The following is a 20,515-nucleotide window of genomic DNA, read 5'->3' as shown; positions in this document are numbered from 1 at the left end:
CTAATTACTAGCCCGATTCTCTAACCGCTCAGCCACCTGACTCCCATTATAGCAGGCCTACACCTGTGGGAACATATCAAATGGTTGGAGTCACACAATCGCTAAAGGTCATAGCTTAATGCTTCCTTGTAGCTTGTAACTAGCCTAGTTATACATGTTAGGGTTAGTTGTTTTGAAGCCTTGTTCCAATAAGAAAAAAGGGTAATATTTCTGAAGTATTTTTTACTTTTACATGGGAAACATTTGACCAGGAGACAACAGGAGGGTTAATATTTAACAGAATATTGAATTGGGGAACATAGGACCCGGGCAACTTAGAAATGCTCCTGTGTTGGGTCAGTATGTGGCTTAGCACACAACGTGTTCTGCTTACATTGTTTTACAACCACCAACATCTGGAGTTTGCTGTATGCTAGGGCAGTGTGCAAGTACTGTAATACAATTTTGGATCCAAAATGTTCACCCCCAAAAATAAATATTGGTGAATAAAAAAGTCTCCAACACAGCGCACAAATTAAGTGGGAAACATCTGTATAAATACAAGTTCAGTAAACAAATAGAAAAAACTTTGGAAAGCCTGACCTTCACCTTAGCTAGTTCGTAAATTAGCTTAGCATAGTTGACACACGCCACTCATCTCTACTCCACGCTATTTTGGTCCAGTTAACAACTCGTCTTTCAGATGACCAAAAGTTAAAACCTAAATGTTTAATAGCAGTAATATAAGTACATTCATAGGACTCAAATACCAAAGATATTCCTTACTTTCTACACCGCCCTCTAAATATGCTCGTTAAATTTCACAGTTGTCTTTGGTACTGATAAAACACATCACGTTAACACTGCCTGGTGAATTAATCTGTGCCTTCTTACTCGGGAGAAGACGCTCCTGCCACGGTCATACGATGTCATGACAGTAACAGATTAAGGCAAGTCAGTGCTGAGACGAACATAAAGTACTGTGTGACATCAAACACGACTAGGTAATTAACAAGCAATAGGTCCAAGACTGCGTGAACAAACCAAAGTGAAGAAATAACTTGGTAAGAGGTGGGAGGAGTGAGATGGTAGGGTAGAGGGGTGAGTTGGGAAGGGTGGTAGGGGTTTTGAGGGTTGTGTGATGCAGTCAGTCAAATGTAGACAGGCTGTTCCTGGGCTGTCAGCAGACGGTACATGGCTGCCGGCATTGTCTTCATGTGGATCTGAAACAGGATTTGTATTTATTAATGAGCGTTAATCCAAATAGTGCACACAGAAGGTACTGCAGATAATCAAGAATCACAAGTGTAGTTCTTCAGTATTTCAGTGATTAGAGCCTTGGAGCAGACTGTATTTCCCACTGTTACTTCAATAATAATTCATTATATATTTTGCAGACGCTCATCCAAAGTAACATACAGAAGGGGGTTTGAATCTGTGACCTTGATGGGCAGACAAATGCTCTAACCACTGAGCTGCGCTCACCCCTAAATCGAGGCACCTGCTGCATGACAAAAATGTTTACGTACTTCGCCCACGGCGTTGGACAGGATGTGGACGATCTTCTCGTGGGGCGTGGCCACCACGCTCTGGCTGTTGATCTCGATGATGCGGTGGCCCACCCTGACCCCGCCCCTCTCTGCTATCCCACCCCTCATCAAGCTGCAGATCTGTGGGGGGAGGGGGGGGAGACAGAAGTGGGAGGAGAGAGGAGAGAAAGGGAGGGAGGAAATAAAGAGGAGGAGAGAGGACGACAGGAACACAGGAGGAGAGAGGAGGACAGATGGAGGAGAGAGGAGGACAGATGTAGGAGAGAGGAGGACAGATGGAGGAGAGAGGAGGACAGATGGAGGAGAGAGGAGGACAGATGGAGGAGAGAGGAGGACAGATGGAGGAGAGAGGAGGACAGATGGAGGAGAGAGGAGGACATATGGAGGAGAGAGGAGGACAGATAGAGGAGAGAGGAGGACAGATGGAGGAGAGAGGAGGAACAGGAACAATATACAAAATCAACGTTATTCCTGAACTGTTTCTACTGACATAAGGCGATAAAACACTTTCTAATTAAAAACGGCAAACTATAGCAGTATAACCCTATCAAATATAATACAAATATTTACTTATTAAAAACTACAAATGTTAACGCTATACTCTGCCCAGCCTGACACAGACCACACAGAATGAGAACTAGGTAACACTGATTACACACACAGAACTAGGGGGACAGCTTCCTGATACCCACAATGCCGTTCTGTACGCTGAAGCCCAGCTGGTATCGTAGGTCCGGTCTGCGTATAAGCACCATGGTAACAGGAGGACACTTGACCATGTTCATCTTGATCCTGGACTGGGGCTTCAGACCCTGGGGGGGTGGGGGTGGGGGGGTGGAAGAACAGGTTGTGGTTAGGAACAGGGAGAAAACAGAGGAAAGAGAAAGCAAGAGAGATAGAGACAGAGAGAAGGAGAGAGTGAGAGACAGAAAGAGAGAAGAAGCCAAAGTGAAAGACAGAGAGAGAGTGAGAGAGACGGAGAAAGAGAGTGTAGGCAAAGAGAGAGTGAAAGCGAGAAAAAGAGCCAGAGAGAGAGTAGAGGAGAGAGAGACAGACAGACTTGGAGAGAGAGTAGAGGAGAGAGAGACAGACAGACAGACAGACAGACAGGGAGAGAGAGAGAGACAGAGTGACAGACAGGGAGAGAGAAACAGAGCGACAGACAGGGAGAGAGAGAGAGACAGAGTGACAGACAGGGAGAGAGAAACAGAGCGACAGACAGGGAGAGAGAGACAGAGAGACAGACAGGGAGAGAGAGAGACAGAGAGACAGACAGGGAGAGAGAGACAGAGAGACAGACAGGGAGAGAGAGAGACAGAGAGACAGACAGGGAGAGAGAGAGACAGAGTGACAGACAGGGAGAGAGAAACAGAGCGACAGACAGGGAGAGAGAGACAGAGAGACAGACAGGGAGAGAGAGAGAGACAGAGTGACAGACAGGGAGAGAGAAACAGAGCGACAGACAGGGAGAGAGAGACAGAGAGACAGACAGGGAGAGAGAGAGACAGAGAGACAGACAGGGAGAGAGAAACAGAGCGACAGACAGGGAGAGAGAGACAGAGAGACAGACAGGGAGAGAGAGATACAGAGAGATGGGGACAGACCTTGATGATGCTCTGGCAGGTGTTGAGAGGCAGTCCCACCAGACTGGTCCCGTTAATGGTCATTATCTGGTCTCCGATGTTGAGCCGACCGGACTTCTCCGCCGGCCCAGAATGCATCATGCTGGCGATGATAACGGTGGGCAGGATGGAACCCCAGCCGCTCTCCACAATCACCACGCCCAGAATCTCCCCCTTCTGCTTCTCTATGTACACCTGAGATATGAGAGAAACCAAGGATTTAATTTCTTATCTCATTAAATTAGCTATAGTGTCATATTACATGTTCTACTGTATTTCCACTCTAACCTGTATTGTTTACAGATGACACAGTAACACTGAGAGGGGTTTTGGCAGTCAGACAGTCAGACATTTGCATAACTTCCTGCTAACGATGACACACACGTGTGTGTTTGTGGTTGTGACTGACCGTCAAGGGTAAGTCACATTCAATCTCTCCAACCACCTTTATCTCCACCGCTTCTCCAACTCAATCAACCAAATCTTCTCCTCCACAAAGCTGCCCGCTTGTCTCTCCCCCGCCCCCTGCTGGCACACTCACGTCTCTGCAGTTCTCCGACTTGGAGAAGTGGATGAGGTCATCGTTGTACATGTCCTGGGTGTTGAGCAGGTCGCTGTACTCCCGCTGGCTCAGGTCCTCAGGGTCGATGCCATTGGCTCTCAGGAACTCCTGGTAGGCCACACTGAACGCCTGGCCGATGGACTGAGCTATCAGCTGGGCCTGGGGGAGGAGGCGGGAGAGCAAGAAAGAGAGAGAGATTGAAAGAAAGACGGAAACAGAGATAGAGAGACAGAGACCAAGAGAGAGAGAGAGACAGGCAAACCAGAGTTGGAGAGACACACGTTTAAAGTACTATGTAATCCCTGATCACACTTCTGTCATATACACACACGTTCAAACACTTACATCCTCCGACTCGAACACGTGGCAGACCATCCTGTACTGGCGCCGGTCATCGCGGGCGCTGCCCGGGTGCTCGTTGGTTTGGTCCAGATTGTCCTGAGCACTTCTGGACCGTACCATCTTACCCCGGGCCATCAGAACCACCATGTTCCCGATGTCTGCTATGTAGGAGATGGTCCTCAGGAGAAGATCCATCAGAGACTCCTGCAAAGCAACACAGCAGGTAGGATGAGACCAGGAGGCTCAGAGACCAGGAGGCTCAGAGACCAGGAGGCTCAGAGACCAGGAGGCTCAGAGACCAGGAGGCTCAGAGACCAGGAGGCTCAGAGACCAGGAGGCTCAGAGACCAGGAGGCTCAGAGACCAGGAGGCTCAGAGACCAGGAGGCTCAGAGACCAGGAGGCTCAGAGACCAGGAGGCTCAGAGACCAGGAGGCTCAGAGACCAGGAGGCTCAGAGACCAGGTATCATAAGACATCCTGGGCTGGTGCTTTTGAAAAGCCTTAGGACATTATTATTAAGTGCTACGAGAAGGATATCTGTTAATAATAGTTATGAATAAGTCCTATGAGAGGGATAGTGTTATTGATAAGTCCTCCGAGAAGGGTAGTGTTATTGTGTTATTGATGAGTTTGACGAGAGGGAGAGTGGTATTGATCACAGTAGGGACACCAAAGCCCAGCATGTCCTCTCAAATGGACAAAAGAAACAAACAAGGGCAGTATAGTTGCAAAGTTGTATGCTTGTCCAGTACGGGGGACATGAATGAAGGAGGATTCGAGGTATCCATGGGCTAGTGTTAGTGATAAACATTATTATTGATGAGACCTACAACATTATTATTGACAAGCCCTAAGGCAGAGATCGTGTGAGGGATCATTCCTACCTGATTGTCAGCGTGCAGAACTTTGATCCTCTGCGTGGACATGAAGAGATCTACTTCTGTCGAGGCTGGGAGTTCTGTCTCGGGGGGCTGCTGGGGGAGGAGGGGGGAGGGAGGGAGGGAATAGGGGAGGAAGGAGGATGAGTTTCACCACACACATCCTACAGTCTCATTTAGAACAGACACATCCAAAATATAAAGAATTTAAATCGTTTTTCATTTCTATACAGAACAGCACAGTGACTGTTAGGCTAGTAAGATCTATGAAAACCAGCATTTACCTTCTTCCTGTTTTTAGCTTGTTTCTGGGCAGCCTGCGTGGAAGAGGGGAGCAGCAGAAACAGAGACGGGGAGGAGACGGACAGAGCGACAGGTCAAGACAGACAAGGCTTGAGGTGGTGGCCACACCGGATTGGCTGAGACAGAGGCTGGTCGTTCGAAATGGAATATTATGGGATGTGAGGTTTTAAGGGTGTGTGTGTGTGTGTTTGTGTGGGCGAGTTGTGATGGTTAGCTGTCTGTCACTTCTGACACCACACAAGTATTTTCCCCAGGGGGTTAGAGAGTCAATATCATGAGAGTCCCTGATCTGTCACCAGGACACACACAACACTATATCTGAACATCAGCTTCCCTCACACTGGCTGAGACTCTACACTTCTCAACTACATAAATACTGTCATACTTATTGTATGCTTGTTATTTCGCTATACAGTTATAATCTGCTGTAACTTGTAAACTATTTCTAAATTGTTTTGGATAAATGCTTCCGTTAAATTAGTAAAATGTTCAAATGTGGATGTACTGTTGGTCGGTTGGCTGGATCTCATCCAAAACCCCTCTATATTACAGGCAGTGGAAATCAGAGTGACACAGCGAAGGGAAAAGAAAGTAGGCGAAGGGAGGAGAGAGGAGGCCGGGGGAGGAGAGAGGAAACCAGTATTGAGACTCACCCGGACTCTGCTCATTGCCTCCTGGGCTTGCTGCATGCGGGCCGACTTTGTGGGCGTCCTCTCCGACAGCAGGTGGGTGGAGCCAAGGTAGCTCGCTGCAAAGATGATGCCGTCGATGAGGTCATCTGGGTCACATGGTCCAGGGACTGTCAGGGTGATAAAAGGGGTTTATATTTTATTAATGGTATATGTATGGCAGGATATATATATATATGAATACATTATATATAACATGTATTTATGAATGTGAGGTAATGATGTTCAGTGTCACTAACCCTCCACAAATGTAGGGAAGGAGGGCATTGCTCGTCGTATCTGAAATGTTCAAACATGGAGTATAAATCACTCTGTAGTTATCCTCGTAATGACAGTGTAGCACTGTGAACTCCAAATATCAACCGTTCTTAAAGTAACATAAGCATCAGTGTCACGTACAGCGTCCTGTCTGATGGTACGTCACACCTGATTGGCTATATCGGTTGAGTTACCTCTTCTATGGTTGGCTGAGGCAGCCTGGGAGGCTCCCTCTGCTGGGATTGGTGAGTTCTAGAAGACTCCGCCCTCACATTGAAGGCAGGCTCTGGGATTGGAGCAGAAGCTGTAGTAGGAGCTGGGGGATAGAGGGATGGAGACTGAGAGAAAGATTGGGAGGGGGACTGGGGAACAGACTGATAGAGGGAAAGACAGGAAAGGGGGGGAGAGAAGGGAGGAGGGGGTAGTCAGTTTAGTCCGCATAGCCACTGTTAAAATAGCCATTTTAAAGGGCTGAACTTACTTACATTAAACTTGCCCAAAGCTCATTACATTAAACTTCCTTAAAGTTAATCTCACATTTAGCAGAGATATTTCACAAGCTCTGAGCTCTGAGTTATGCAGTTATTTGGTGTAGTGTGTCAACTCACGCTGTTGTTGCCCCCTAGTGGCTGTGAGGGGAACTCCTCCTCTGAAGGACTGACCTCCTGCCTCATCACCCAGACTGGCTCTATGGAGCGGTCAGGGGTGTACGGGGACCGCACAGTCTTAATCTTCACCTCCTCTATGGCCTCTTTGATATCCTTAATAGCCAGAGTGATCGCATCTCCCGATCCCCTCGCACTCTTCTCCGAGAGGCCCGTCTCATCCTGGGACTCGCCTGGACCGCCCCTGCCAGGGCGAGGGCACTCTACCTGGGCTTCCGCCATAGTGTACCTGGTGGGTGGCGGCAAATTGTGGGAACTGAGGCTCTCCCTGGAGCTGTCGCCCTCGCCGTCTGAATGCCCGTTGTAGTGGTGAAGCCTGGAGCCCACGGAGGTCCCCTGCCAGGCACTGGGCCGGTGGGATCCCACATCCCTGCTCTGTCTGGGGGCTCGGAAATCGCGATCCGCAGGGTGGGGCTCTGGAGCTTCCCTGGGTCTGTGTCTGTGGCTGGGGTAGGACTGGTCCGCTCTCCTCCCTGACCTCCTACCAGGCTCCCTGGGCAGCTCTGGGTAGGACACCTTGAGGGGTTCAGGGAAGGAGCTGGGGTAAGATTTGGCATATGGCTCGGAGTAGGAATCTGAAAAGGGCTCGTGGTTGGAATGCGGGTGAGCCTGGGTGTAAAAGTCAGCGTAGGTTTTGGGGTAGGAGGTGGAGTAGGAGTAGGAATCTGGGCTTCTCTCGTCGTCGGGTAAAGGGTCGTCGTCGGGGGTGGGGCTCTGGCTGGGATCCTCGTCGTATTGGTCAAAGTGGTCGAGTTGATGACGCAGGGGCGGGAACTTGGGCGTGTCCGGGGACGAGGGGGTGGATGGTGATAGGAGGGGAGGAGGGCTGTGGGGAGGAGCCTCCATGCTCAGAGAGGCAGCACTCTCTGTGTCAGAGCATGGGTCGTTTGCTCCCTCTTCCTCCTCATCCCTCCCTCCATCTTCACTTCTTTCAACCCCAACATCCTCTCCTCCCTCCTCTCCTATACCCCCTCCTTCATCCTCCTCTGCCTCCTCTCCTGCCTCCTCTCCTTCAACCCCTTCTTCGTCCTCTCCTCCATCCTCTCCTCCATCTTTTTCTTCACGTCGCTCCTCCTCTACACATTCCTCTTCCCATCCTTCATCCTCCTCTCCTGGGTTCTTCCCCTCCGCACTAGTATACTGAGCTGTGATTGGATGGAACCCTTCGGCTTCTTCCTGGTTGTCCTCCAAGAGGGGGGAGGGAAGGGGGGAGGGAGGGAGCTGGTCCTCGGGGGTCAAATCCGGGGTGAGGAAATCCACCTTGTGGTCTGTAGGTGTTACTATAGCAACAGGAGTGAGGTCAGGTGCTGCAGCGTCCTGTGATTGGTGGTTCAGAGGGGCGTGTGCCACACGCTGCTGTTCCATTGGTCCATCAGGCGTCCGTCTCTCCCGAGGAGGGTCAGGTGACTGCGGCGGTCTCTGCCTGTGACCTCTGACCCTCGGGGCATTGTCTCCCTGGCGACGGTACCGGGACACGCCCGGGCGCGCGGGGTGTGTGAGGTGGGGCTCAGAGTCGTGACCCGGGGAGGGTCGTTTGCGGTGTCGGGGGGGTCCGCGCCCCTGGTGATGCTGGTGAGGAGGAGGGGGATGATGATGATGATGAGGGTTCTGCTCGTCCTGGCCCATCATCTGGCAGGGTCTCCAGCTCCTCCGGACAGGCTCCCCCGCAGTGCCGTTGGGCTGGCGGCTACGAGCGGCCCTAGGCTCCTCCCCCACGGCTCCCGGAGATCTAAGCTCCTCCCCCTGCTCCCTCTGACTCATGCTGCTCTGTTCTGTTCACGTTCTGAGCATGCTCCTTAGGTTTCGAAGGAAATGCTAATTGAAGCACTGCCTGGGGAGGGAGGGGGGAGAATGCAAACACTAAGTTCAAACACAGTCAAGGGTGAAACGGAGGCTAACAAAGGTCAGTGTGAAAATGGGATTTGCATGACGTGAGACCACAATGTAAGGGACATTCAATTTTCACTTTCACAACCTTGTGGCTAATTTGGGATCTGCCCTCCCACACACGCGTACAAACATGCTCACACACAAACACACACACGCTCACACACACAGAGCCAGTCTTCATGGTAACAGATTGGCAGAGCTGTACGGGCAGGCCCTCACTACCCTCTGGAGAGTAAATGAAATCCCAGAGGATTCATCTGGGCGGGGTTTTAATCTGAGCTGTAACACCCCCCACCTCACACACACACACACACACACACATCACTACTATGGAGTCAGATGGCTGAGCGGTGAGGGAGTCGGGCTAGTAATCTGAAGGTTGCCAGTTTGATTCCCAGCCGTGCCAAATGACGTTGTGTCCTTGAGAAAGGCACTTCACCCTACTTGCTTCGGGGAGATGTCCCTGTACTTACTGTAAGTCGCTCTGGATGAGAGCGTCTGCTAAATGACTAAATGTAAATGTACTACTACTGCTAGGAGTCACCAGAACTTCAGCAGCTGGCAGATGGCAGATGATGATGATGAGGATGAAGAGGAGCAGAGGGTGATCAAGAGGGGGAGGAGGAGGGACCCAGCCCTGGTTTCAGAGAAGACCTCAATGAGGGACAGATAGAGAGGGGGAGGGAGAGAGGGAGGAATGAAGGAATGAAGGGAGGACGGAGGGGATATTGCATATATATTGCATGGTAGAGATAAACCCTGTGTTGCTCTCTTCATGCAAATCTTCCAGCGCTGCCAGAAAATTAGATAACGTCCATGAGCTCCATATTCACCGGCCTTAATAAGCTTAGTCATGTTTCAGGGATAACACACTCGTTATCACTGGCGCATAAGCCTCTATTCCTGCACCTCCAATGAGACAGGAAGTATGTGTGAGGTATCTGGGAGCAGACCGGGAGCAGATTGAAGGTGGCCAGGGCTAAATGGAGGCTAGGGCTAAATGGAGGCTAAATGGCCGGGGTTAAAGGTTAATTCACCAGCAGATGACAAGGATATCAGGGAGCAGACACTGTAGACACTGCAGCTGGACAGACACTGTGGTCTGTGCCTGTACCATGGAGGTCTGTGCCTGTACCATGGAGGTCTGTGCCTGTACCATGAAGGTCTGTGTCTGTACCATGGAGGTCTGTGCCTGTACCATGGAGGTCTGTGTCTGTACCAAGGAGGTCTGTGCCTGTACCATGGAGGTCTGTGCCTGTACCATGGAAGTCTGTGCCTGTACCATGGAGGTCTGTGTCTGTACCATGGAGGTCTGTGCCTGTACCACGGAGGTCTGTGCCTGTACCATGGAAGTCTGTGCCTGTACCATGGAGGTCTGTGCCTGTACCACGGAGGTCTGTGCCTGTACCACGGAGGTCTGTGCCTGTACCACGGAGGTCTGTGCCTGTACCATGGAAGTCTGTGCCTGTACCAAGGAGGTCTGTGCCTGTACCATGGAGGTATGTGTCTGTACCATGGAGGTCTGTGTCTGTACCATGGAGGTCTGTGCGTGTCGGAGCAGAGGTCTGTGGGGGTCGGGGTGGTGCCCGGGTCACAGATGGCATGGCTGTGCTACCAGTGGAGGGATCAGGGCCAGGTTAGTAACGCTGGGAGCTGGGTACTGTACCTCCATCTGTCAGGCCCCAGAGAAAGCCACAGGGATGGGGTTTATACCAGCCCATTAACTCACTGATCTGACCCCAGCACACATAACCTACACTCGTGACACAGACACACACATGCACACACACATGCACACACACATGCATACACACACACATTTGGAAGTTGACATTTTTGGTTGCATTCTGTTTACACGTTATGGGGACTGAGCGGATTGGATTAAGTCATAAACAAGGGGCTGTTGACAAAAGCTTTTATTCTGAAAGTCCCACACCGTAAACCGTTTCCATGAGGACCGTTATTTCTGGCAGCCGTTGAATGTGGAGAAATTGAAACTGACAACCTACTATAGCCTAGATGGGATACAAATTCGTTCGGCACAAGAACATAAAAATGTATTTTTTACAATTGTTTAAAATGCCCTATTTCACAAACCCCTACGTTAATATCACCAATACAATATCGAACATTTTTCAACATAAGACTTGAGTCTGTCACATTGATATAGGCTAGTCTTAATATTTTTAGCACCATACTGTCAGTTGTGCCCGGTTACGTGGTCACAAACGCCCTCTCGTATGTTGTCACGGTTTCCAGACGTGGGACCATCAAAAACTGTGCGTGGGACACAGCCTGCTGGCAAAGAAGTGCATCTGGACCATTTAATGCAAATAGCAATCCCCCAAAACAACCGGTGTATACCAGGCTATACGTGTCAGCATAACCCGAGACCAAGGGCTTGAGATAGCACCTTGTGACATGTTTCTATTCGCTTGTACCTGCGTATCGTCAGGCACAGTAAAAGCTTCCAATGACACAATCGTTCAATCGATGTAAGAATTTGCAAGTAGCGTACACCGAAATTGTGGACACACGTCGTCCCAGGCTACTATCGTTGCCAATCTCCTTATAGCTGGTAGATATGATAAATATATTTTACCTGTGTATTAGGAGCGGGTAGATCGTATTACGGTCCGCCTCGCCATCTTCCAGTCTATCTCTGTCCCTTTAGACAACTTGCATAGATTAGGCCCAAGCGGTCAGTCCCTCCTTCTGCACGGTGACATCAGAACGGATTACTGATGCACAAAGCGCCTTTCAAAGACTGCTGTAACAACATATATTGACAGTGCTGCGCCGGTCGTGCCGTATTTATGACCACCCGTTCTGCTCTGCACCACTTTTACGCACACGGAAAAAGAGAGACCGCCAATTCACTCCCTGGCCGCAATGCACCCGGACCAGCCACAACTCCAATGTAAACGCAGCACAGCAAACAAACCACGACTCAAGGACATCCACCTCCACCTGCTGCGTAGTGTTTTAATATGCAGGCCCCTCCAACGTCGACTGTCATTACATGTGGTCGACAGGAGGGGGAGATATACCGTATACAATGCTCACTGGGCGTTATGGCCATACCAGACCTCGTCATCACAGGACTCAAGTACACACTCAAACTAAATATGTACAACACAGTTAGTTTTTCTGGATTAAAGTATTCCTACACAGTCCATTCAATGGTGAGATGATGGGTGATTGGTCGCGTGGCTCACACAGTGTAAGGGTGGAACCCTAGGAGCTGGCCTGTGACAATTCAGAAAGGGGTCTTGAACTTGTGTTCCCCGGGAAGGGGAAGGTGCGGGAGGTGTGTGTGTCAGAGCAAGAGTCGGAAGCAGGCGCCAGAGAGAAATGTTTGTTGTTTTTGATGTCCTCCATTAGTTTGTGTTTGTTTACCACCATTGTTGTTCCACCAGTTGCCCTCTCATCATGGAATAATGGATTCCTTGTTCTGTATGTGTGAATATGATAACTGTATCATACTGTATCTCCACTGTATATAGATTATATACTCTTCTATAATCATGTGATACACCTACATCTACTTTTGTAATAAATAAATACACTTGTGAAATTGGTCTGTGTTGAATTTGCTTTCATAATATGGGAACAGAAACTGTCCCATCTGATGCGCTTCCCTCATCTTGGCCCACTATACGCTCCTCTCATCTTCACCCTTCCTTTCTCTCCCTTAACTCTCCTGCACACCATCTCACTCAAGCAGCCATAGCAACATCCAGGCATACCCTACAGCAAGTCAGGAAACAGACAACCAGGCATCCAAGCAGAGAGAGAGAGAGAGAGAGAGAGAGAGAGAGAGAGAGAGAGAGAGAGAGAGGGAGAGAGTCATCCAGGTGGCCTTGAGACATGGAGACGGACGAGGATGTGTACGCCAACGTGGACGACGTGTGGGCGACCGAGGTCGAGAGAGTGGGAGAGAAGGTGACCAGGCGGGGAGACAGGGAGGTGGAAGCAGCAGGCTACCAGGTGTTACACAAGAGGCCAGAACTGACTGGTGAGTGGTGGGAGTCTCTCCAAACATGTGTACGGATGTGTACTTGCTATAATTGTCCTATAAACTGAATCACACATATGCACACATAACACGCATCCAAAACACAATCCATGCAACATATTTCCAATTTATATTGTCAATCATTAAGTCATTCAGTAAGTCATTCGGTTAATGAGGCACGCATTCAAACAAAATTAAAAATACAAATATGACAACGTTTCCCATGAAAGAAATAGTGGTCGAAAACAGTTTTCGATTGGTCAGAAGCCTCAGGTTTTGAAGTTCCTCTTTCGGTCACAGCTGTACCGGCTTCCCACGATCAGCCGTAATCGTCACACGTAAACGCTTGTGTCTCCGCACCTGCAGAGGGCAAAGCTGTGGAGAGCCTCAAGATGTCTCCAGATGCAGACAGGAAGTTTGGGCGGAGCTTCTCTGTGGACAGGAAGTGTGAGCTGGGCCGGCTGGCTGTGCTGTGTCTTGGGCTGCTCTGTGGCCTGCTACTGGCTACAGTCATAGGCCTCTCTGTGTTCTGTGAGTATCACCTCACATTTTTGTTTTCTCAGTAAATGTATATCTCACTTCTGAAAATGTGTTTTTGTTCTTTATATGGGTGTGTGTGTGTACTTTCCTCTTTAACATCATTTAAATAACAGATTTAAAGACCATCCATCATTCGACTCAGCTGCAAACCAGTTATGACTCTCTTCAAATCCAATATGATCTCTTGAGGACAGAGAGAGATCAGCTGCAAACCAGTTATGACTCTCTTCAAACCCAATATGATCTCTTGAGCACAGAGAGAGATCAGCTGCAAACCAGTTACACATCTCTTGGTACAGAAAGACACAAACAGCAACTCAGTTTTCAAAATCTGAGTTTGGAGAGAGACCATCTGCAGAGGATGGTCTCAAGATTGGGTGAGTTCTGACAGATACAAAAAATATTATGTTTCTATAAGTGGACATGAGTTAATTATATCCTAAATTGTAATTATACAAAGAAAATTAAATCATTGGACATTAGATCAAACGGCAATTAGACGGTTATCTCTATCTACAGAAATGTCTGCGGAATGCTGTCCTGGTTGGAAGAAGTTCCAGTCAAGTTGTTACTATCTTTCTACTGAGGAGAAAACCTGGGAAGAGAGCAGCCAGTACTGTAGAGGCAGAGGAACCAACCTGGTTATCATAAAGAGCAGAGAGGAACAGGTGAGAGATGGAGAAAGAGAGTGTGTTAGAAATAAAGTGAAAGACTGAGTGAGTGAGTGAGTAAGAGTGAGTGAGTGAGTGAGTGAGTGAGTGAGAGAGAGAGAGAGAGAGAGAGAGAGAGAGAGAGAGAGAGAGAGAGAGAGAGAGAGAGAGAGAGAGAGAGAGAGAGAGAGAGAGTGAAAGTATGTTTCAAAGGGAGAGATAGAGAACATCATACCCATTATTTCCTTCCAGGTGTTTCTAAATGGACTTCACTTCAATCAAAAATTCTGGATGGGTCTGACTGACACAGAACAAGAAGGGGTTTGGAAATGGGTGGACGGAACCAGACTGAAACTGACCGAAACGTGAGTTTGATCAAAAGATGTCAGATGTCTTTGAAATGGAAAACTCTGACACAGGTGAGTGCAGGAGAGTGCAGTCAAGGTATGATCACAAAAAATAGGATTTATTTTCCAAAACATTAGCAAACACAAAGGTGACACTCACATGCCAAAACCACAACAAGGAATTGACAAAGACTAACCAAGGAAGGAACCATAAATACACCCATGTACCAAACTAGACAGAGGAACAAGCGAGCAAACGTAAAACCTGACACGACACTGTAGGTGCAGGGAATCACACAGAGAGAACACATGGTGACACTGGGGGGAAACATGCAATCTCTAAACTGGGGTGCAGCCATGGCCGTGACAAAATCCTCCAACAAGATAAACCTACAACTTTTTGATTTGCTGTCATACACTTTACAACTGAACTATGCCCATCCCCCCCTGTCAATGTGCTCCAGCTTTCAAAATATTGTATATCTATGAAAAATCTGAAAGAAGTCGAACCAAAGGTCATAAGTTCTCTTCACAGTCTCTCATCTGTCTCTGTATTTGTCTCTGTATTTGTCTCTGTATTTGTCTCTGTCTAGATTCTGGAGAGGGGGAGAACCGAACAACGCGGATATGAGAGAGCACTGCGGAGTGTTCAACAAATTTCCTAATCCTCTGTTCCTCTGGAATGTTCATTTATCCTCATGGAATGACGAGCCTTGTGATATACGTTACCAATGGGTGTGCAAGAGGAAAATGGCCGTGACCATGGAGATGATCGAACATGAGTGACCTTGAGTGTCTTGAAAGAATTTCAGAAATAAACGAGTTACTCATTACCTTGTGTGATGCGTCTTCCAAACAAAAGTGTTTTTGTGTATAATCACGTTGTGGTTAATGAAACTAGATCAAAACCAACTGAAAGCCAGACGAGTCATAGTAAATAGGCTATAGGCCTGTATGAACAAACTATATGCAGGAAATAAAGGATTTCGATTTACCCAGGAATATTTGACTGCAGTTATAGCCTTACTTTGAACGTATTGAAATGTAGGCCTATAGCCTTGTTTAATGATACTTTTTTTTAATCATTGAAAAATAAAGTCTACTAATAAAACACAAATAGAAACTTCTCTCTCTCTCTCTCTCTCTCTCTCTCTCTCTCTCTCTCTCTCTCTCTCTCTCTCTCTCTCTCTCTCTCTCTCTCTCTCTCTCTCTCTCTCTCTCTCTCATATAGTGAAGCTCTAGCTTCCTTCTGTCCATCCTTCTTCTACCCTCTCCTTCCCACCTCTTTGTTCAATCTCTCTCCCTCCTGCACCTCCTCCTACTCCTTCTACTCCTCCCGCTCCTCATATTCCCCATCCTCCTCCTCTCCCTCCTCGCCCTGTTTTCCCAGCATCAGCAGATGCTCTAGCTCCAAACTCTGGTCCGGCTCCAGGATGAACCCCCACCTGGAGGGGACCCCCAGGTACCGTCTCACCTCCATGCCCAGCGAGGGCTCTCTCAGCTCAGCCAGACCGCGGAGGAGAGTCAGGGCGGTCTGGGGGTACGGCTCCTGTCCCAGGACCTCCATAATGTACCCTACTGTCCTCTCAACCCCCCTTGACCTACTGAAGCTCTTGAACTTTTCCTCAACCATGAACCTTGACCCCAGACCTAGGAGGCCCTGATGGGCCGTGACAGAGAGCCCGAGGAGGAAGCAGAGGAAGAGATCACAGCGGTCCATGTAGTCAAATAACTTATATTGTGTTACTACTATTATATTATTATATTATAGTGTTTCTATACTCTTTGATGTAGTCGTATATGATGGGGTGGCTCCGCCCCCTTAGCTCTGACTGGAGGAGCTCCTTGGCCACTGACAGGAAGAGAGCGAAGAGGGAGAAAGAGAGAGAGGAGGAGAGAGAGAAAGAGAGAGAGGAGGAGGAGAGGGAGAAAGAGAGTGAGGAGGAGAGGGAGAAAGAGAGAGAGGAGTAGAGGGAGAAAGAGAGAGAGGAGGAGAGGGAGAAAGAGAGTGAGGAGGAGAGGGAGAAATAAAGAGAGGAGGAGAGGGAGAAAGAGAGAGAGGAGGAGAGGGAGAAAGAGAGTGAGGAGGAGAGGGAGAAAGAGAGAGAGGAGAGGGAGAAAGAGAGAGAGGAGGAGAGGGAGAAAGAGAGTGAGGAGGAGAGGGAGAAAGAGAGACTGACAAAGTTAGTGAGCTGGACTTGTTAGAAACAGGAACCACACAACTAATCTCCTGTTGTGAAATATTGCAGACCTCCCAGCATTTCTCACCCAGCACAGTAGTACAAGCTGCTTACCACTAGGTGGGGGTCAAGCACTCTGCACCACCAGACTGTTGTACAATGTACTTACAGTAAAACACACACACATTCCAATAACCATCACATGTTTATTAAAATCAAACACAGACACAAGAGAGCAACGAAAACACTGGGAATAAATAGGAATCTCTCCGCTGTGTGAGAGATGTACTGTCAGTTTCAAAAGAACAACTCAAAAATCAACCTAGGAAACTCGAAACTCGTTATTAAAGAAACACAATGGATACAAGTAAACGGTACAATTGAATGCACCTGTTCATAGAAAAATGTTTGCACCCACCGTGCAATGACCCTTTTGTGTTATTGTTGATATGTTAACAAAATATTAATATAAATATCATATCAAAATATAAATATCAAAATGGCCTCTAGTCTGTGTTCTATGTTTCTGATTCCCTGTAGTCAGTGTTGTCAGTTCTGATGTCATTGGTGATGCCATAGCAGGGTCCCTACCAGAGAGAAGAGACACAGGTCAGTAGGGAGACACATCATCAACTATGTTTCTATTCTTCACTCTTTCTCGTTTCCTCCTTCTCTCCCTCCTCTTCTCTGTCTCTATGTATCTTTCTAGCACCTTCCACCTCTCGCCCCAACCACTTTTATTCTCTACCTTTCCTTCCTCCATGCTTTCCATTCCTATTCTTTCTCTCCCTTCTTCTCCTTCTCCTTCTCCCTCCTCCTCCCCCTCCTCCTCCCCCTCTCCTTCTCCTTCTCCTTCTCCTCCCCCTCCCCCTCCTCCTCCCCCTCTCCTTCTCCTTCTCCTTCTCCTTCTCCTCCCCCTCTCCTTCTCCTTCTCCTTCTCCTCCCCCTCCTCCTCCCCCTCTCCTTCTCCTTCTCCTTCTCCTCCCCCTCCTCCTCCCCCTCTCCTTCTCCTTCTCCTTCTCCTCCCCCTCCTCCTCCCCCTCTCCTTCTCCTTCTCCTTCTCCTCCCCCTCTCCTTCTCCTTCTCCTTCTCCTCCCCCTCCTCCTCCCCCTCTCCTTCTCCTTCTCCTTCTCCCTCTTCCTCTCTTTGTCTCCTTCTCCCCTGTTCCATCTTCTTGCAGTGTAAACAAAAAAACTGTTGCTGTGCTTCACCAATGAAGGGTTTGTTTCAGGATGACTCTGTTGACCCTGAGAGTTCAGTTCAGATCCTCCCAGGTTGTTTCTCCGTGCGGCTGTGTTCACAAACATACTTTATATAAATAGAAATCCATGGCTGAGTTTAGGCCATCAAGTTTCCGAAGACAATCATACACACGTTTACTTACCCTGCCTTTTGTACAAAAGATAGTAGATTACACAGATCACAGAGGAACCTATCACAGCAACGCCAACCGGCACGCCAACCCTCACCCACGCATTATAGGGAGGATCTAAGAAAAAATAGTTACAGTAACTTCATGATACATACACTGCATTTTGTACATGTATGATAATACTCATTGGCCTGACTACTGTACTCAACTTTAACAGTCCAAATGATTTGTTAAGTGAATTATTATTCTGGGTCCAAATGAGACTATGTGCCTTTTCATTTGTGCCAATAAAATAACAATAGAAATGTGTTTGTAACCCAGAGACAGGCGAAAGGCAAACAACAGAACAACAGACTGACCTGGACACAGCTCTGTCTTGTTGAGGTTGGCCGTCTTGTTGCTGACAGGGTTTTCAGCCACACAGCTGTAGGAGTCTCCATCCTGGTTCTTTATCTCCAGAGGGAGAGACAGGACCCTGGAGAGATCAGGACTTCTGGTCTGGTTGAGTCTCTCCTCTCCTCTGTACCAGGACAGGGTCACATCTCTCCCGTTCTCCACAGAACACTCCACAGAACAGGTGTCTGTGTCAGCAGACAGACTCAGGAAGGAGTGGATGGATGGCCGAGACACTTCATCTGAGAGACATCAAAGAACGAGGACAGTTGGTTACTAAAAACTGTTGAAATAAGGATTTTCAGTCACCAGACTCATACTGAACAGACCAGTGATTCCACACTCACCATAAACAATGACTTCATAGAGACTGTTGTTTTCTGGCTGCCTGGCCTTTAACTTCTCCAGATGGTAATATCCACTGTGATTAGTTGTGATGTTTCTTAAAGTCAGAGAGCCATTGCGCAGGTCCATCTGCAGTGTATCTTTGAAGCGATTGTTGTAGTCCGTTTTGCTGATGTTGTTTTGCCAGTGTGCAATCCTAGTAAACTTTTGTTTAACGGGATCGCGACTGTACGTCCACTGAAGATCATAATCCTGACACTGTGTCTCATTACACAGGTCAGTATCCAAGTAAGTGTCCAGAGTGGTGGCCTCACCCACCTTTACCCTCCTCTTTTCAAAGTCGTCATGTGAGTTCTTACCTGAATAGAAGCATGAAAGAGAGAAGTTAGCAATATTATTTGTAGTACTATTTATACTGTAAAAAATATATATATATTAAGACACCGAACCAGGGACGCTTAAGACTGTTTATACAAAGGCCATGTTAAACCTACTATCAGATAATGAGGATGGTAAGGTTGAGAGAGACAGAGACAGAGACAGAGAGAGAGAGAAAAGAGGCTGTATTAAACTCACCATGGACTGTTATGTTGTAATATCTGTTAGAGCCATGAGGTAAGATATGGAGAGAGAAGACCCCAGAGTCATTGGTCTTCATATTCACAATGGTGATGGACCCATCATGTTTGTGTGGTGTTATTCTCCCATGAAACCTGTTTTTTTCAGCCAGATAAGGCGTGCCATTTCTGATTGTGGCAATAAATGTTGCGTCATACAGCCATGAGATCGATTTTTTGTATGGATTAGTCACGCTTGTGTTCAGGGTGATGTTGGACCCTTCCATCACTATGATGCTGTAATCCTGTGTGGCCTTAACCTCACCTGGAAAAAAAGGCAAGGAAAAAGAGTTACTAAGTAGAGCTTTAACCTAGGTTCAAACTGAAAAGAGCCAGGAAGAAAAACAAACAACCAAAGATTCATTATAGGTATCGTTTACATTGCTACATTGAGAAACAATCTAGTGATTAACAATAAACAAAGATATTTGTCTTGTATTTTCACCTGATTATGTTTGTAGTTTATAGTGACTCGAACCAAGGCAAACTAACTATGAACTGCACATCATGACTGTGCAAGATGGGAGTCTGTTCCGTACAAACATCAAAGAATCCAGCAGGTTCAAACCACAGCACAGAAACACATCTGTAACTAAATCACTCACCTGCAATTAAGTGAAGAACTATCAAACTGGTTATCACAATCTTCATTTTTCGAGTATGTCACACTGAGGGTTTAGTCTTAACGTCAACTTTTTAGTTTCATTCTGGGCATCTCATGATCTTGTTCTCTTTTTTAAATGACCACATCTTTGTGAGTGACTCAGTTGGGCATTTCCAGTTGTTCCAATCCTGACAGACAGACAGACAGACAGAGGCAGAAAGACAGGCAGGCAGACAGACAGACAGAGTCGTCAAAAGGCTACTCCCCCCTCTAGCCTTAACCAGGCTGGTGGAGGCAAAACTGGATCCTCTGCACAGTGTGGGAGATGGGTGCTACTGTCAGTGTCAAATGTACAGCTGAGAAATCAAGCTTAGGAAACTCTAAACGTTTAATTCAAGAAACACAATGCAGTGTGTAAGATAGTAATGTTTATTTTAAAATAAGGTTTATTTTTCCAGCTGGGGCAGTCCAGAAAGCGCACTGGCCTAGAACTGTCTCTTCTTGTCCTCCTTTCTCACTCTCTTCATCACTGCCTTCCACTTTTTCTTGGCTTCCTTCACCTCTCTCTCGTCGGTCTTCCCTAGGCAATGGCAGGTATACAGAGCTGTTATGAAGCGCTTGTTCAAGGAGGGAGAGGGTGAAGGAGGGAGGGAGAGGGTGAAGGAAGGAGGGAGAGAGTGAAGGAAGGAGGGAGAGGGTGAAGGAGGGAGG

At 47.8% G+C, this 20,515-nt stretch overlaps 3 protein-coding genes and 1 long non-coding RNA gene across 5 annotated transcripts; 1 reads left to right on the top strand and 3 right to left on the bottom strand.

Moving 5' to 3' along the window:
* Positions 1-989: 989 nt before the first annotated feature.
* On the bottom strand, positions 990-11,765 carry apba1b (amyloid beta (A4) precursor protein-binding, family A, member 1b). 2 transcript variants are annotated; one of them, XM_062478410.1, is made up of 13 exons: positions 11,341-11,765; positions 6,792-8,679; positions 6,378-6,557; positions 6,165-6,204; positions 5,890-6,035; positions 5,218-5,250; positions 4,940-5,026; positions 4,059-4,259; positions 3,693-3,872; positions 3,134-3,346; positions 2,222-2,341; positions 1,509-1,649; positions 990-1,202 (listed from the first exon to the last, which is right to left on the bottom strand). In XM_062478410.1, exons 2-13 carry the CDS (start codon positions 8,607-8,609, stop codon positions 1,131-1,133), a joined length of 3,231 nt encoding a protein of 1,076 aa, XP_062334394.1. In that variant the 5' UTR covers positions 8,610-8,679; positions 11,341-11,765; the 3' UTR covers positions 990-1,130. The 2 variants fall into 2 exon arrangements, with proteins under 2 accessions (XP_062334394.1, XP_062334393.1); XM_062478409.1 differs by having other exon boundaries at positions 4,940-5,029; positions 11,341-11,764.
* A 792-nt stretch (positions 11,766-12,557) lies between these two features.
* Positions 12,558-15,079, top strand: LOC134033932 (C-type lectin domain family 4 member G-like). Its single transcript, XM_062478218.1, has 6 exons — positions 12,558-12,756; positions 13,123-13,287; positions 13,410-13,673; positions 13,816-13,964; positions 14,199-14,311; positions 14,887-15,079. Exons 1-6 carry the CDS (start codon positions 12,609-12,611, stop codon positions 15,077-15,079), a joined length of 1,032 nt encoding a protein of 343 aa, XP_062334202.1. The 5' UTR covers positions 12,558-12,608.
* A 1,600-nt stretch (positions 15,080-16,679) lies between these two features.
* LOC134034099 (uncharacterized) lies at positions 16,680-17,948 on the bottom strand. The gene is made up of 3 exons (XR_009932193.1): positions 17,858-17,948; positions 17,685-17,764; positions 16,680-17,060 (listed from the first exon to the last, which is right to left on the bottom strand). It is a non-coding gene; the product is annotated as an uncharacterized LOC134034099 (long non-coding RNA).
* A 139-nt stretch (positions 17,949-18,087) lies between these two features.
* LOC134033931 (uncharacterized) lies at positions 18,088-19,906 on the bottom strand. The gene is made up of 5 exons (XM_062478217.1): positions 19,806-19,906; positions 19,160-19,465; positions 18,586-18,942; positions 18,205-18,480; positions 18,088-18,092 (listed from the first exon to the last, which is right to left on the bottom strand). Exons 1-5 carry the CDS (start codon positions 19,849-19,851, stop codon positions 18,088-18,090), a joined length of 990 nt encoding a protein of 329 aa, XP_062334201.1. The 5' UTR covers positions 19,852-19,906.
* Between the last annotated feature and the right edge of the window lie 609 nt (positions 19,907-20,515).

The sequence above is a fragment of the Osmerus eperlanus genome, chromosome 14 (assembly GCF_963692335.1).
Source record: "Osmerus eperlanus chromosome 14, fOsmEpe2.1, whole genome shotgun sequence".
In the NCBI taxonomy this organism is placed as follows: domain Eukaryota; kingdom Metazoa; phylum Chordata; class Actinopteri; order Osmeriformes; family Osmeridae; genus Osmerus; species Osmerus eperlanus.
This window is presented reverse-complemented; position numbering and strand designations above follow the sequence as displayed.

What these genes read in the sequence shown, in the direction of transcription:
- apba1b (XM_062478409.1), bottom strand. Translation starts at nt 8,609, where the DNA reads ATGAGTCAGAGGGAGCAGGGGGAGGAGCTTAGATCTCCGGGAGCCGTG. An exon ending in CTCAGCCAACCATAGAAGAG is followed by an intron (nt 6,205 to 6,377) that starts GTAACTCAACCG and finishes TGAACATTTCAG; the next exon opens with ATACGACGAGCAATGCCCTC. An exon ending in TTCTGCACGCTGACAATCAG is followed by an intron (nt 4,260 to 4,939) that starts GTAGGAATGATC and finishes GTTGCTTTGCAG; the next exon opens with GAGTCTCTGATGGATCTTCT.
- LOC134033932 (XM_062478218.1), top strand. Translation starts at nt 12,609, where the DNA reads ATGGAGACGGACGAGGATGTGTACGCCAACGTGGACGACGTGTGGGCG. An exon ending in CATAGGCCTCTCTGTGTTCT is followed by an intron (nt 13,288 to 13,409) that starts GTGAGTATCACC and finishes TTTAAATAACAG; the next exon opens with ATTTAAAGACCATCCATCAT. An exon ending in TAAAGAGCAGAGAGGAACAG is followed by an intron (nt 13,965 to 14,198) that starts GTGAGAGATGGA and finishes ATTTCCTTCCAG; the next exon opens with GTGTTTCTAAATGGACTTCA.
- LOC134033931 (XM_062478217.1), bottom strand. Translation starts at nt 19,851, where the DNA reads ATGAAGATTGTGATAACCAGTTTGATAGTTCTTCACTTAATTGCAG. An exon ending in AGTTCTTCACTTAATTGCAG is followed by an intron (nt 19,466 to 19,805) that starts GTGAGTGATTTA and finishes CTTTTTTTCCAG; the next exon opens with GTGAGGTTAAGGCCACACAG. An exon ending in TTACAACATAACAGTCCATG is followed by an intron (nt 18,943 to 19,159) that starts GTGAGTTTAATA and finishes GCTTCTATTCAG; the next exon opens with GTAAGAACTCACATGACGAC.